The 16,477-nt window shown below is 38.9% G+C and overlaps 1 protein-coding gene across 2 annotated transcripts; it reads left to right on the forward strand.

Annotated features, from left to right (window-relative positions):
• The first annotated feature begins 1,104 nt into the window (after window positions 1-1,104).
• On the forward strand, window positions 1,105-9,326 carry CIPC (CLOCK interacting pacemaker). Of its 2 annotated transcripts, XM_009280730.2 has the most exons (5): window positions 1,105-1,191; window positions 1,929-2,007; window positions 2,670-2,844; window positions 3,765-3,934; window positions 7,538-9,326. In XM_009280730.2, exons 3-5 carry the CDS (start codon window positions 2,739-2,741, stop codon window positions 8,411-8,413), a joined length of 1,152 nt encoding a protein of 383 aa, XP_009279005.1. In that variant the 5' UTR covers window positions 1,105-1,191; window positions 1,929-2,007; window positions 2,670-2,738; the 3' UTR covers window positions 8,414-9,326. The 2 variants fall into 2 exon arrangements, with proteins under 2 accessions (XP_009279005.1, XP_009279006.1); XM_009280731.2 differs by lacking the exon at window positions 1,929-2,007.
• Window positions 9,327-16,477: the final 7,151 nt, after the last annotated feature.

The raw sequence follows: 16,477 nt of genomic DNA on the forward strand, positions 1-16,477 counted from the left end.
GGGAGGGCCCTGGGCATCGGGGTTAGCGACCGGTGCTTCCCGCCGGTGCGAGGCGGAGCACCTGCCTGCCGGGCCCGGGGGTGTCTCTGGCCCGCGGGTGGGCAGGAGGGATCCCACGCCCGCGTCTCGAGAGAGTGGTCCTTCTGGTTTGTTTATTTTCGCTTGTGGTTTTATTGTTGTTGTTATTGCTTCGGTTTTTTCCATAAAGAAAGAGAAGATGTGCCAGCCCTTCCCAAAGTGTCCCTTGATGCAAGGCTAGCAGATGCCATGTTCTTCTTTTACTTATTTCTATCCCTCCTTCTGTTTCTAGTTCTGTTTTTTTTGAAATTAGCATCAATACGTATCACTTTCTTAAAAAATAAATTTGTTTTGGAATGGGCTAAGTAACAAAAGCATGGATCGGGACTTAAACTTCATCTTAAACCTCATCTTCCATTCCAGGGTTAGTATCTAGGTTGCTCTTATGTAGTTATGTTTGCTCCATACCTGTTAGCAGGTTGGCAGATGTGACTGAAGGTGGAAAGTAAAAATGATGCAAATAGCTACTGAGGAAATTCTTTTCTGCTGATGATTATTCTTTCTTGTAATTTTATAGACAGTCACCCTACCATCTCAGCACTGTTATCTAACGTACAGAATTCATTACTGGAGGTGCCAGGGCTTGAGATCTTGGAGCAGAATTCTAACAACCAGTTGTCAGGACCTTCGGAAGAAACTTGCCTTTCGGGGTATATTATTCAGAATGTCTGCTGCAATGTTATTTGAAGTAGCTTGCACTGGATACTGCCATGAATGGACTGCTGGCCTGACTGTCTTGTGGACTTCTGAGTTCCTGTATTTGTAATTTAAATATACAGTTCTAACATAAGACACAACTTCAAAGGATTGCTTTATAGGAAAATAATTTCTACAAATAATATTAGACATAATTTCTGCACTTCATCCTGTCATTTTTCTGTTAGCCAAACTCTCAGCTACCTTCTTTAAGAGAAGCAGAAACTTTGCGCTGTCTTACTAGAATCTGCCTACCCTCAGGAAGCAGCTGAAGTATGTAGTATGGGAGGCCATAATGTAACTATACATTTTTCTGATTTTCATAGCTTTTAGTTTCAGCCTTCCAGTGTTCTCATTCTGGGTGTGGGAAGAAGAGGGCATTTCTAAGGCCATGTCTCCCCTAGGGGTGCATTGCAGGTATAGTATGTGTTGCGCTTTTAGCAGTATGGATTTCTTTAGCCCCAGCATGTTCTCTGATCACTTTATTTCTTTTCTCTGATGACTGACTTTACTCTTGAGAGTGAAACAGACTGTATTAACAAAACCATAGCTTTGCAGGTTCAGCTGTATTTGTTTTATGGGCTTTGCCCGGCACAGCTGACTTGTTTTAAGATACAGTCCCTGGGTTAGCTAAGTTTTTGTAAGATAAATATGCCCCAAGTAACTTTTAAATCTGGAAAAAAAATCTTGTTTATGAATAGCCTTTAGCTTTTAGTTTGTTTTGCTTTTTTTGGGTGGAGAAACATGTCTAATACATTAGTTTTCTATCTACATTTCATTCTTTGAATAATTTGAGATGTTTCTGTTCTGAAAGTCTCCCAATTAGCTCACTGGCAAGTGAAAAAAGAGATACGCAACTATCCCACTTGACTCAGAGGGGCATTGATTTAATTACAGGTAACAACCATACACTTTGTATCTGCTATTTTATCTTGGTTACCCACTTTGCTGAACTTTGTATAATTGGGCATTACATTTTCAGCAGATCAAGAAATCATGTTCCTATTTCCCAAGTTTTGTGTGTACAGTAAAGAATTATTACCTTGTGTGACAGAATTCATAAGAGTTAGAAATTACTTAGGCATTGTGCTCTCCAGATGAATCTACCGTGTACTTTACTCAGTAATTTTAAGTATGAAATAATTCTACTTCAGGTAATTCAGTAAGGTTGGCTGACCTGTGCTCTGCACTCTGACTTGCTCAGCCACTGAAGGAAGGAGCTGAACGAGACGGGTGCGTTTCTGCCCCTTCAACTGCATCCATGTCTTCAGTACTTCTAAAATACCTTTGATTCATTGATGGCATTCACAACAGTAGTAAAAAATAAATAAATTTTTTAAAAAGTAAAATATCTCTACTATATTTCTGTTTCAATTAATTTCTTCCTTCCTATGCCTTAGGGTTTTTGGCATCTTTTAACCTACCCTGAAGGACTTAACAGCCATGCCTAGTATGATATTGTTCTCTTGTAGTTGGTGCAGGGGACTGAAAGATTGGATCATGGAAACTTTCCTGAAACTTAAAAAATCAGCCTAAGGCAGCTGGAAAACTTTAGTCCAGAAGATTCTATAAAGTATTGTGTCAGTTGATGCAAAGAATTGTTGCCTATCTTTTCTACTCTGTAATGCGTTATTAAACATGCATAGTTTAGAGAGTTTTGCAGGGAATAAACCGTGGTTTTATTGGCAAGCCTTTGCTAACCTAAATGTGTGATAAACACAGCAAATGTGAAGCTGGGAGTTTAATAGAATTCTACAGATTGCTTAACAGATGCAGCAACCCTTTGATAACCAGATTTCCATAAGGACAAACATGGCCTTCTTTGTTGTCTTATACTGGTGGAACTTTCTTTAGATTCAGAGAAAATTCCTTTTTGTTCTTAACTGTTTTTGTAGTTCCTCAATGGAAAAGGTGTTAAAAACTGCCTGCAGCGCTATGGAAGCATGGAGACAAAATAGTCATCTATGGAGACCCGCAAGGAACTATTGGGCAAAGTGACGGAAATGAAGAGCTTGAACTGTCACTTCAGCATGGCGGCAGCTGAATCTGACAAGGACTCCGGATATTCAGGTTTAGAAAATGACTGCATTACCTTTTTTTTGTGTTATCTTGCTCAGACTTTGCTTTTATTGGTGAGGTTTGACGAATCTGACTCTAGCCCCTTACAGTTTGTGTCTCGTTACCTGGGAGGGCCTTTGTATGCAAGACAGGTTGCATCTGCAATCATCCTACCGTCAAACTGTTTTGGAGTGGAGGTTTATGTAATTAGAAAGTTCATCCTGTGAATTTGAATGGCATGGGAATTTAAAATGTGCCTAATAAAGAAATGAATAGAAGAATCTCAGACTTCAGAGTCCAGAAGTAGGGATGGCAAAATTACTTTTTGTTCTTTGCAGTGATGAATGAACTGTTGGATTATGCTGTATAATGTCTCTTACGATTTGACCAGATTGTCAGTAGAGCCTGATAAACCAGAGAGTAAGTGTTATAACATCAGTAAAATGTAGACAAGGTGTGCCATTTTAATATTCAGCAAAGCTGTGCAAAGATTGCCTTTAAAAGAAAGAAAAAATGCTTTTTTGAGAGATGCCTGCCTTATTGGGTTTGTAGATAGAAGATTTCAAGACACAAAATGCCTGCAGCACAGACTACGGCTATGGCAATGCTGGAGCTTGTAGTTCTTTCCTGCACCAGGATTTAGAGCAGTCTTCATCATAGTGCGCAGTCTCTTGGAGACTAAATACAAAAGAACAAAAAGTAATAGATTTTTTTGGGGACAACATCTGCATGAGAACTGTCCTGGAATATAAAGCCTTTTATTAAAGGCTATTTGACAGCTGTCACAGCAGGTCTAATTTTATTGGTATTCCAGAACTAAACTTTATTGTTCTTTGTGGCCTGGTTGAAAGGAAGCAGAATAGTAGAACTCAAAGGAGGTAGCAAGCATGCTGCATGTGAAACAACTAACAGCTGAATTCTACATCTGGCAGATGGAAGTTCAGAGGGCCTGAGTGCTATGGAGCAGACTGACTCGGAGGACGTGCTGAATGCGTTGTGTTGGAACGCAGAGGATGGGCCTTGGCAATGCCCAATGAACACAAGCAACTCCTTTCCTGCGCTTTCTCCTATGGTCGTAATGAAAAATGTGTTAGTTAAGCAGGTAGGGAAGAAGTAACATATTGAAAAATATTGCATGTTCTTAAATTGCTTTTTTAAAAATATTTTTCCTTTCAAAAAGATTGTGCAAAGTTGTTACAGTCCAGAAAGTAACTGGTAACTTGAAAAGTTCTGTTGTGACAGCCTGTTCTTTTGAGGGGCAGCTATAATCACTTAAGATGGAAAAAATGTGATGGAGAAGCTGTAGTACATCTACTAAACCTCTTTGTCTCAAAGGGATCCCCGAAAACTAGATCTTTAAGAATGTTATGTAAATAGCACCAAAGATCAAACCAAAAAAAGAGAGTTTTTCCTTTTGAAAGCTGATGTTTTCTTTTTCATTCAGTAAAGACAGTAAAGTAAGATGATAGGTTTTGCTTCCTAGTTCTTAGGTCCTAGAAGTGCTTTATGTGCAATGGGAAACCCTGATCCAGAATGTTATAAATGAAAAAATTAAATCCATATCCAAAGTTGGCTGTGGTATTTTTACTTTAACAGTTGTTTCTCTTAATTGCATGGAATGGCTCACATTGCAACAATTACATTCCCTATTTATGTACTCCAGTATCTGGTTATGTGGTGTTCCCCCAGCACATCTGAGACTCATATCTTCTGTTACAATGTAAAAGTTAGGAGAGGTCCCAGTTCAAAGTATTGCCGTATTATTAGACCTCTTGCTCTGTACTCACTCACGTTTTCTGAACAGACCAAAAGTTCTTCAGCATTTTTTGTTAGAATACTTCTGAGAATACAGTGAGAAGGAGAAAAAAGAATGTAGATCCTGATTCTTTTTCTACTGAATCTGTTTGGACAACAAGCAAAACCTATTAAATTCAAATACTGTGTATCAATGCTAACACAGGTATGGGTTTCTGTTAGTATTTAGCAGATTATGCATTTTTGGGGGAGATGGTTCTGGTCTCTGAGCATTGTGCTTTATCTTGACAAGAAACAATTTTATTTTATAGTCATGTTCCTAGATGTGTGGAACACAAAATACTATCTAAACAAATGCTGAAATTTTCATATAGTAGGGAGTAGGCAAGCTTCACCAAAGGTTGATAACCTTTGGCCCAGAGCCCGAAAAACACTGATTGCAGTGGTAGTCTAATGTTAAACTCCAGGTTGTGTTGCAAACAGTTAGAAGAAGTAGCTAATAATAAGTAGCTAAATTTTATATATATATATATTTTTTTTAAAAAAATAATATATATTAAAACTGGTAGTGTAGCAAAAAGGGAATTTGGGGAGGAAGAGTTGGAGGTAGATAAAATTACCAGACTCAGTTGTCTTGAGCAGTGTGTCATAACATCTAAGTCTAATTATGTATGGTTAAGAACAATAATGTTAAATTTAAAAATGTTTACTGCAATAAATAAAAGCAACAAGTCTAGGTCAGAGTAATAATGAAGAGTCTTTCTGCTTCTTGCCATTATGCCTAGTTACCTCAGTCATGCTGGTCATCTTTTTAAAACAGTTTTTTCAACAGTGTTCAGTTGGGCTCACTGGACCAAAAAAAAAAAAAGCAGTAGTATCCAGTTACTGCTGTTTATTTGTTCCAGTTTCAATTTCAATCAGCATCATCCTTCTGTCTTAGAATCACTGTGATCCTGCGCAGTGGTGGTTACCTGCTGTCCCAATTTCAGAGTGTAAACAGCTAACAATAGTGTTACTAAAAAAAAAAAATCAAGCAGGGATTAATTCTCTGAAACATAGCGCTGCTTGTGGCAAGGTTTCTGTAAGTCTTGCAAAAGTCCTTAAGAAGTAGGAAGGCTTTTTAGACAAGTGACACTGATACATGCAGGATGTTAGGTTTCATTTAAAAAAACCCCCAAACAACAAAAAACCCAAAACAACAAAAAAACCCACAAAAAAACCCAAACCACTTTGCAGAAGTAGTAAAATAAACGTGTCCTTCTCTATAAAAATGAGATTTTGGGTAGAACAAGAAGAGTGGAACACAACGTGAGTGGAAAGGAGAAGAAAGTAGATAACAGAGGTAGGAAAAAACCAAGATAAACAGTTACCACAGCTCTTTTGCCCTCAATGATTTTGGGGCTCTGCTGTGCTGGATACTGTAGGATTGTGCAGTAAATGACAACTTCTGACCCCAAAACCTTGTTCCTTAACGCTGCATGTTCTGTTCTGTGTGTGTATAGCTGTGGTACTCATATATTTCCTCACTCCTAACATCTCCAGATACTTCTCTTTTGAATGTTTGTCCTTTCTTCTGTGATAAGGTAGTAATGCTTATTTTTTACAAGTAGTTGTTTTGTACCTCTATTCCATAAGCATCTTGCCCACTGAACCAAAGAAATTCTGTGTCAGAGTAGGTAATTGAATCTCATCTCCAAGTCTCAGTGTCCTAATCAGTGGATAATACCTGCTTTTGACAAATTCAGGTCCTTTACTGGGGGAATGGACTTTAGCAAAGCATGTTAGCATTTGCCAGTTTAAACCTTATGAGACTGGGGGAAAGGAGATGGATTTCAGATGACTCAGTATAGTACCAAAAATAATAAAATGTATTTGCGCTAGCTAAAAACTGTGCCTTCAGCAGGCCTGCCAGTAGCATTCCAAGTTGTAAGGAATTGGAAAAGCAGCTGACAGTATATTATATTAGTATAATTGTAGTGGTGATGATTTAAATATATTAAGTGAGATTTTGCTTCAGAAAGAAATAGTATCTGTTACTAGACCATTTGATATGTTTGGAGAAAAGCAGGCATGCTTTTTGGCCAGGGGATCTCATGAAGATCTGTGGTAATGTATGGGAGGAGGAAGAGGTAATAATCTTGTAAAAATGGATGTATTCCCCTATATTGCAGAATATGGCTTGTGGGAGGGAGTAAAAACTTGAGCATTTTTCTTGAAATATAATGCTCTAAGGTTTATCGGTGCGCACCATTTCACCAGAGGTGTGGAGTTAAACTGCTCTGGGCTTACAACAGTCTGCAAGCATTGGTTGATATACAGCATTTTTTTTTCTACTTCATGGTTTTAAATTTATTGAAACTCTGTATTGTACTTCAGATTGCAAGACTTACTGAACAGCTGTCGTCTATATTAAATAACCATTTCAAAAGCTTTCAAAATTCTTACAAGAATAGAATTGACAAGATTAGAGTTGCTGCCTTTCAACAAAGAGGGAGTCTAAATTGTTCCTAAAATGTCTGTGCAGTCTTTCTTTGACTCTCTTAAAATATTTCATAACCACAATGCTTAATTATTTTTCAACTTTTCTGTATACTTGTTGTTCGACCCCAAGTCTGGGTCAAACTTTTACATGAGCATTGTACAATGTAAGCATGCACTGTAATCTTCATTTAGGAAAGCATGTATAAATGCAGATTGAATTGTTTTTAAATGTATCTGTTGTTCCATAGTAAAAGGATTATAAATTACAGCTTTGATTCTAGTGCTATGCTCTGTTGTTGGAAAAAGAGAAGGATGAGTTTGATGGAAAACTGTTCAGAACATATTAATTGGACAGTGTATATCAAATATGGAGAAATGGCACAGTCCACCTGTTCCATTTAAGGTTTTTTGATCCTCTTCTACAATGTTGTTGTAAGACTTTTGGTTTTTCCCCATTTGTGCTTCTCAGGGGAGTTCATCACAGCTCCAATCTTGGACTGTGCAGCCATCCTTTGAAGTGATTCCAGCACAGCCACAGCTAGTGTTTCTTCGTCCATCAATCCCACCTCCCATTAACCCTCACCCTGTTGGGAAAAAGAGAAATGACTCCACTAATTACCTGCCCATCCTGAATTCTTATCCCAAAATAGCACCACAGCCCTGCAAGAGAGATCACTCCTTTGATCTAGAAGAACGTCAGGAAACCAATTGCCACAAACGACTCTGCACAGAAGCACCCAAAATGGAGACTTCTCCTGTATCGAGGAGCACAGGCTTGCCTACTAGTCCTTTTGCCCACCTACCAGTTAGTTTTAAGACCCCTCAGGATTCTAACCAGCAAAGTTCTTCAACTCTGACAAGTGGAAAACTGTCAGCTCTTCCTGGTTTTCATCGTGTTTCCAGTGACACTCAGAAAGTGCCGGGTTTGACTCCCCTTTTGCCTTTTGGAACTCTGCAGGCAACAAAGCGCACCCCTCATGAGAGTGAGAGTGCAGCACAGACTACGATGCAGTCTGCAGTGTGGAGCTCCCCATTGATACCAGAAGAGATTTGCACTACCCCTGAGCTGCTCTTGCAACAACAAAGCAAGTGCAGACGCTTTCAGAATACACTCGTTGTGCTACGCAGGTCAGGGTTGCTGGAGATCACTTTAAAAACCAAGGAGCTCATTCATCAGAACCAGGTGACTCAGGCCGAGCTGGACCGGCTGAAGCACCAAACACAGCTTTTCATAGAAGCAATAAAGAACAATGCTCCACAGTCGTGGGCAGAGCTAGAAGCATCTCTAACAGGATCTAATAAAGCTAATGGCAGCCTTGAAGACTCCACTTATCCCAACATGTAGTAAAAAGGTACATAGCTGTTGGTCAAGTTATTTTTGTGCCTCCTGTTTCCTGTCTCAAGCTTTAATTGAGCATTTTCTGAGTCCAAGACTTGTGAAGTGGCATGCCGTTAACAACTTGTCTTCAGAGCCAGTTGTGGGACTGGAATAGCATGGTGGGGTCTTGACAGAATGGGTACTTATACTTCAGTGTGACCTTGAATTCTGTGCTAACTCTGTGTGCTTCCTTGGACTTGAGAAGCTTGGCTGGCATGTTCCCATTCTTGCAGTGAAAAGACAGTCATTTGCAGTATTCTGCAAGCAAGCATCTTCCTATTTCCATCTTCAGATAGTTCTGAGAACAGAACAGCAGAACAGGCCCCAGCATTGGGCCATCATCAGTTGCAAGTAGATGAAGGGACTTGGTGTGAGGAGAGAGAATTTACGTTGGTGGGGTGGTATCTTTAGGCTGTCGCTGTCCTTTGTTGTAGGAGAGCCTTGCTTTGGGGTTGTAACGCGTTTGAATTAGTGGAGTTCTGCTTGTGCTGAAGCAGCATTCTATACTCATTGCAGTCTTTAGTCAAAGTGATGAGTGTCTTACGACCCAAGTGAAATGACGTGTTTTGATGAGTATACTTTTGATTTTGTTTGGTACAGTTGAGTGAGTGAAAATCACAAGGCTTGCACTGGAAGTGTTTGTTCCAAAGCCATAGTTACTAATGGCTAACAAGTGCACAAGGCAAGGGGCTTTGGATTTTCTCGGTAGCTAACAGATTAAACATTGTTATTAAAGACTGCAGTGACTTTTTTTTTTTAAAACAGTACAAGGAAGATATTAATTCATCAGGATTAATTTGGCAAGACTAGTTGCATATTATTTGATATGTGTATCTTTAGTTTACAAGCCTAAACTTTTTTCTGTGAAATCAGATTGCTAAGTATAAACAACGCATATTATTATATGTGTATCTTTAGTTTACAAGCCTAAACTTTTTTCTGTGAAATCAGATTGCTAAGTATATAAAAAAAAAAGAGGTGAAAGGAAACAGAGCATAATGGCCTGTGGTGAAACAAGTCCTTCTCCCATCCCCCTTCCCCCTCTTTTTTTATTTAGAGAAATCAGATGAACGTACCTAGAGAAGGGGGGGGGGGAAGGGGGGGAAGGAGGGAAAAAGAAAAGAGGGAGAGAGATGTCAGCTTGGTTAATCTCCCTAAAAATTTTATCTACCTGAGTTTGAACTTAAAAAAAAAAACAACAACAAAACCAAAAACAAACACAAAACACTTTTCCTCCACATAAACTTATATCATTCCTAGCCTGCTTGCCTTGAGATATAGCTAACACCACTGTGTGCATAAGATATTAGGCCTTACTAGTAGAGATCCACAGTAGTCATGTTACAAAAGCTGTTCTACAGACATCTATTTCATTTCAGTTTATCTAGACACTTAACTATGTCACTCCCTTCAATCTGAAGGGTTTTTTTTTCAGAGGCAGTCTGTGTAGAGAACTAAGAATGGCTTTGTCTAATGATGTTAAGGAATCTGGATTGTTTATGCTATGTTCCTTTTTGCGTGACGATATTTTCAAAAAATTGTGCAGTCTACGTGACTGGGTATTTTGATGCTTTGATCGCTTCTATCATCTGTTTCAGGTTCTTAAAAAAAGAAACCTGAAAGTAGAGTGGATGTCTTGCTAATTTGTGACTAGACCTTTTCATTTTCTGATGTCTCTGGGAATCAATATTGCAGAAGACTCTGGAGAATGCTTTTGTAGTCTTCCTCAAATATGTGCATTAGAGAAATTGTAAGGGGCTTCCCTCTTGTAAGGGGTTTCCCCCTTTTTAGACTGATGAAATGTCATACATGCCTCACAGAGAGGAGAAATGTCAGTCGTATTTGTACTAGCCATAGGTCTAGAGAGAAATTTTGTGGCAGGATTCTCCCTAGAGGCATTGTAGCAAACTAATAGCCATGCCTTTCATGGTATCCTGCCCACCTGCTGAAGACTAGTGCAGTATATGGGAATTGATTAAAAGAAAAATGTTGATAGACTGTGTTCTGTCATGTATTTTTTTTAAATATACATGCTATAATTGTGCATATTAGGATGTCTCATAACTTGCAGCACAGCAATATCGAAACTCAGCCAGCAAACCCAGAAGGCAGGAAGGCAGCATAGTACAGTGTAATAACGTAGGATATGTCCAATTTAGCTCTTTTGGAATCAGTTGTGATATCTGCACCGAATTACATTTGGCAGGATAGGTGTGATGGTACCTTAGGCCATTTGTGAAAGAATCCCAAAAGATAAGCTTGTTTCTTCTGAGCTTCTTACAGGAAGGAGAGGAGGCAGTAGGAGGCAGTTCCATTGATCTGATACCTTTAATAGGCCTAGAGGTGAGGTGTGAGAAAATGGATAGGATATCTTTCCTACCTTTCCTAAAATTCTTATTCTACCCATCAAATAGAGGGGAGAACTTGAAGTTCCAAATGTATATATTTTTAGGAAGTGATTGTCCTAGAAAACATGATGATGGACTCGTGCTACCTAGAGATGAAAGGAAGTCAGAAAAAAAGAAGTCCAATCCTAGCTGTTTGAGACAAGAAAAAGTGAGTCTACTGGTGACCTCTTCTTCATCCTATTTCTACTGCTCTGATAAGGAAGGAAAAATTGGCCTTGCAGGGGTAATACCCTCTAACTTAGGGAGAGACTTGCTGATAGAAATCTCTCATAGTCCACACAGTACCACATGTATTTTTTTCCCCTGATGGCACTGAGTATGAGCTGAAGTGGGTGTGCTTATAGCTGATGGACCTTTCAGCTGGTGTAATTTGTATAAATATATATTCAATAAATCTGTGAATAAATAAAGTCCAGCAGCTGGTTAGAAATCTCCTACTGGGCATCATTCCAGACTTAAATAGTATTTGCTGAACTAGAAAAATCCACTCTGAAACTATTATATGTAAATCTGGGGCCCCTTAGGAAACATATCCCTAGATAACTGCAAATCTTGACGCAACATCTATAAAAAAAGGATGTTGAAGGCCCCTAGTGATAGATACGTCATCAAGTACCATTCTGTTCAGTTTCTCTTAGCTGCCTTTATTCCTAGAAGCCCTGATGAACCTTTAAACGATAAAGGCTTTTCTTTCTTGGCTGCAATTTAATAAAATAGGTTAGCTTGGAACTGTGTTGAGAAAATTAGTTGACTACATCAGGACCAGAATAGGTCCTGATTCTGGGCAGGATCCGGAAGTGGTCCAGTAGATTTGAGGAGAAACATTAGCCTCTCTGATTGGAAACCTGTAAGCAATGAACTTACAGATTTTTTTTTTTGACCTTTGAAGCAGTAAGACTTTGCATTAACAAGTTCGCTGCAGACAGCTGTCCCAGTCTAAAAAGTCAGTCAGATGGCCTGCTGGGGCTTCAGTTGCTGCTGACAACTAGCAGGCAGGGTAGCTTGATGGGTCAGACAGACTGCTGGTTTTCTGTTAGGTTTTAATAAATGTTGGTATTTTTGATTACTTTTACTATGTATTTTTGAAATTCTACAAATTTGCTCTGGTTGGAATGTAAACATTCTCTGTACTTTTGAAGTCCATTGCCAGCTCTGAGAACAGTAGCCTAAGAACTCTGTTATAGAACATGACCTTTTTGCTAAAACTTTACAGAAACAGACTGTGAAATATGAATGAAATAAAGTATATACTTGAAAAGTTTGTGGGTTATTTTAATGCTGTTAAACCGCAGAGTCCTTGGTTCCAAAGCATGCTTTACATACAGCTCCACAACAGCATGTTGCCCATGTGGGAAAGTGCAGATCCAAAAGTGATACTATGATGTATCTCTCTGAAGAGAGTCATGTGAGCTTTAATAGTATGTATGAATTAAAGGGTCTCTGGGAGGAACATGAGTAAAAGTGGGCTGTACAGAACACTGAAAATATATTGTCGTGGGTGACCATTGCCATAGATCTGTCATGAACAACTTGGAAGGATTTTTCCATCTCTGAACTGTTATCTCCATGTGATGACTGTATATTATGCTCACCGTCTGTGCAGGGTGAACTCCTACACTGTATCTTAATCCTGTCAGCCGGGTATGCAGAAGTTCTAAATTGTGAAGTGAGGATCTTGGCTACTAAAAGAATTACTTGAGTGAAAAATTTTACTCTCTCTTGAAGAACATTCTTCAACTAAATCTGTATACCAGCTTTTCAGTAAAACACATTTTTCAAAATGTGGCCGTCTTTACATGGTCTTTTCTTTGTTCAAAGATGACACAGTGAGAACTAGGCAGTCATTCCCAGAACATTCAGCTGCCTTGTGGCATGAGATCCTGTCTTAAGGTACAAGAGATTCTCGTTAAGGTTCTTACTTGGCACCAGACAAAGCAATAACTTGAATCTCATTACTTTACGTCCAAAAAGGAGTGCTATCAATTGAAGTAATTTTATTCCCTGAGGGTGGAAACTCAGTGTTTGCAAATTTTGTATTTGTAAAACGTATGGGTACAATTCAAGCAGGACATTTTCAAGTCTCTGTCTCTTCTGGCTAGCTTTTTCTTTACATGTTGAAGTCTATCTGCAGGATGTCAGGCCTGTTCACCTTTATTTCACTGAGACCAAAAAGGTGAATTGCTTCTTTCAGGTGCACTACATCTGTCTTGTTTTTCTTTCCCGTGACACACAGTCTGAAAGGAGCAGTACCTCCACAGGCTTGGACTTGAGGCCTGGCATGCAAAATTTCTGGCATCCACTAGGTTGAACGTAGCTTGCTGTTACTGCTTTCGTTCTCTTAATTCCTGGGACAGAAATGTAGGGTTCCTACCTACACAATTTTACACCCTTCCTGTATCTAGGTGATGCTTCCTTTCAGGCCGCTGTGTAATGCAACTGTATAGTCCCCAACTATATTGTATGGTCCGGTGTCCAAAATGCATGAGGCTTCTCTTCCCTTTGTAAATCTGTACCTCCTTTGCGGTATGTCCATGTGACAAGCTTAACTGTTGCAGTGTAATCTGATTCAGAAGGAAACACCATGTGTTCAGTCTGCTCTCTTGTAGAGCACAGTTTCCAAGACTTCTTCAAATTCCTGTTTGAACTAAAGCGTGTTTTTAGAGGAAGCATCCTGCTTTGATTTGAAAACTCCTAGCGATGAAGAATCCACCCAAATTGTTCAAAACGTAATTACTTACTGTTAAAAATGTGCCTCTTACATTGAGCCTGAATTTGTCATCTTTCAGTATCCAGCTGTCAGATCTTTTGCCTTTTGTCTGCTAAACTGAAGTGCATGCTGTGACATTGCTGTTTTCACTGTAGGCACTTACAAACTGAACAAGTCATTCTTCAGCTTTCTTTTTTAAAGTAACTGATTAAGCTCTCAAATCTTTTGAATCCTTTATTCATCTGTGGCACTCTTCTTTGGATCCTTTAAAATTATTTAAATGCATTTTTAATTGGAACACTAATAGCAAAACAGGATTGCTAAAACAGTTGTATAATATCAACCCTCCCTACTGCTACTCTGCCTCATTTTTATAGCAGCCTTGGCCATGGCATCAGATTGGAAGTCTAAATCATCCTCGGACCTGTTGCTTCTGCGGTTGGCAAACACCTGTCCTTTAAATATGTTTCCACACTCCTTTGAATGCAGTTTGCAGCCAGAAAGCAAAACAAACTTTTTAACAAGTGACTAATTGCATTCATTAGTTACCTCTGCTTCTCTCCCTTGAAACTTTCACCTTTAGATTTTGAAGGTAATTTTATGTTGTATTCCAATTATTAAAAATAATACTAAATAATGTTACAGTCAAGAACCAATTTTATACTGTTTTCAAAATAAGAGTAGAAGATAGTGTTTAACAGGGCTCTGTATACAATTCAGAAACCATAATTGTAATGCATTTCACACCATCCGGTTAATTTTGTATAATTCTGGCTTCAGTCTGTGTCATGTGGCACACTGTTAAATGCCCATCAGAAGTATAAATATTATATCCATGTTGGCTTTGTCCTCAACCAATTTTTAATTCTAGTTCATCAAAATAAGGAGTCAGTTTTATGTGACCAGCTCTATTTCTTATAAGCTTCATTAATTTCAATTATTTTTGCTTTCTATGTCCTTGACTAATCAAAAATTATGGGTTATTCCATTATTTTCTCACAGTTGTCCAGCCTATGTTCATTCAGATCAGTCTACCTACCCACTGAAAAGCTGATGCTGTATTAGTTCTTCCATCCCCTCAGTCCTCTAAAATCTTTCCTGGTGGTCTGAAATTCATTGAAACAGTATTGATGGTCCAGAGAGCTTCTTGGTTAGCTCCTGTTAGATTTCAATCACAACTTATTCAGACTTGCTGACTTTAAAATGTTTAATAACTGTTGTTTAAAATGTCCTGAATTACTTTCTGAAGTGGAAATCAAGCTGCTGTCACGATATGAGAGGAATACATCTGGCTTTTTTCTAATTGCTCAACAGAAATTTGTGTGAAATGCGTTTGCCATTCTGCACTGCAGCAATATAATTTCCATCTTGAAATGGAGCACTGCCAGCATAAAGATTTCTTCTGCATCTCGTACATTTTAAGAAATGAAGGATGTGGGCTTTCCAGGGCCAAAAGGGGAGTTTCATCAACTTCTTCATTGTTTTCTTCTCGTTCTTACTGCGATTAAATTAATTGAATTAGTTTAATGGAACTGGAATGCCTCTTACCATGCCCGCTTAGGCACTCTTACCTTTTTTCCATAGCAGTAGTAAGGGGTATTTTAGGCCACTTATATTTACCAGGACTAAGAAATCCAATAACAGACAGAAAACCAATCCTTATTGTTTTTAATAGATAGGACTGCTTGAAAAATTTATGTGTTTTCAATGGAAAACTCCCGTGTTTTTGTTGGAGATGAGAATGTATTTTGGCTGGAAGCTTAGTGTTTTGCAGCACTAGTCATAGCATTCATTTTTCAGTGAATCTCAAGCACTATGGAAATAATCTGGACTGTGGGGGGGGAAGGGTTGTTCCCTTTATCCTCATCCCCTTCTCCTGGATTGTTTTGGGTCGCCTGTAGAGGAAACAGGACCCCAACTTTGATGAGTGGTTCCATCACCTCATGCTGAAGAAGCAGAAGTCCGCATAGACAACCAAAACTGCTCAATCGTCTGCGATGGAGGAGGAGACTAAGAGAGAGCTCCTGAGTAAGTAAGGATGAAACAGCATCTCCTGAGAAAATTGTTAGCTCAATGAGTACAAATACCATTTTTTCTCCATATCCCTAAAAATGCTAATTAAAAAAAAAAATTAAGGGTTTTGTTTGGTACAAAACATCGCTGTGCCAGATAGGCCTTGTTCTACATTTGCCAGAGGCAGAGTTCAATGCAATGACTGTTTTGTGAGATGAACAGTCCAGTGTTTAGTGTGGAAAGCGTGCAATACAAGTAGACAGTAGGAAAGCCATTTTACCCAGAGTAAATGTTAACAATGCCTATTGTTTTGTATTCTTGCTAAGTATTGTCCCCCATGCAAATGATAATGCTATACAACATGTCCAAACATGCTCGGAAGACAGAATAGGATAGTCTTCATCAAAGTGAAATTGGCTCTCACTGTTCAACATCCTATCGCTGACCATGCTTGCAGCATGCTTACACGATAATGCTTTCTGAGAACACTCTGAAAGTGGGTTGCTGACATCAATTATGTGAGAAATGGCCAGAAAGAATTCTGAAACATTTGTTTCCACACTAATTGTGCAAGGAAGGCAAGTCTGAGCTTGAAGATTATCATCTGAATACTGAAACGCCTCCAGATGTATAATGGGAGCTGCAGCCAGCCCAAACTGGAACAGAACAGAGCAGTGCACTGCGCTGAAGGTCTATTGCTGTAGTGCTCGTGGTCTGCAGTGGCGGTGTTTGGTAAAGACTGTTGTAGTTACAGAGGCGATGCCATTCAGAGTGAGGTGTTGGTGCACAGATACACCAATGGCCCTGACTAGTTTCTAGCAGTTCAAAATCAAGCTGCGTAGTCTGGACACGCATATATATATGTATGTGTGTGTATATATATATATATATATATATATATAT

Source organism: Aptenodytes forsteri, unplaced genomic scaffold (assembly GCF_000699145.1).
Source record: "Aptenodytes forsteri isolate BGI_AS27 unplaced genomic scaffold, ASM69914v1 Scaffold193, whole genome shotgun sequence".
NCBI lineage: Eukaryota > Metazoa > Chordata > Aves > Sphenisciformes > Spheniscidae > Aptenodytes > Aptenodytes forsteri.

What these genes read in the sequence shown, in the direction of transcription:
- CIPC (XM_009280730.2), top strand. Translation starts at nt 2,739, where the DNA reads ATGGAGACCCGCAAGGAACTATTGGGCAAAGTGACGGAAATGAAGAGC. An exon ending in CAAGGACTCCGGATATTCAG is followed by an intron (nt 2,845 to 3,764) that starts GTTTAGAAAATG and finishes TACATCTGGCAG; the next exon opens with ATGGAAGTTCAGAGGGCCTG. An exon ending in AAAATGTGTTAGTTAAGCAG is followed by an intron (nt 3,935 to 7,537) that starts GTAGGGAAGAAG and finishes TGTGCTTCTCAG; the next exon opens with GGGAGTTCATCACAGCTCCA.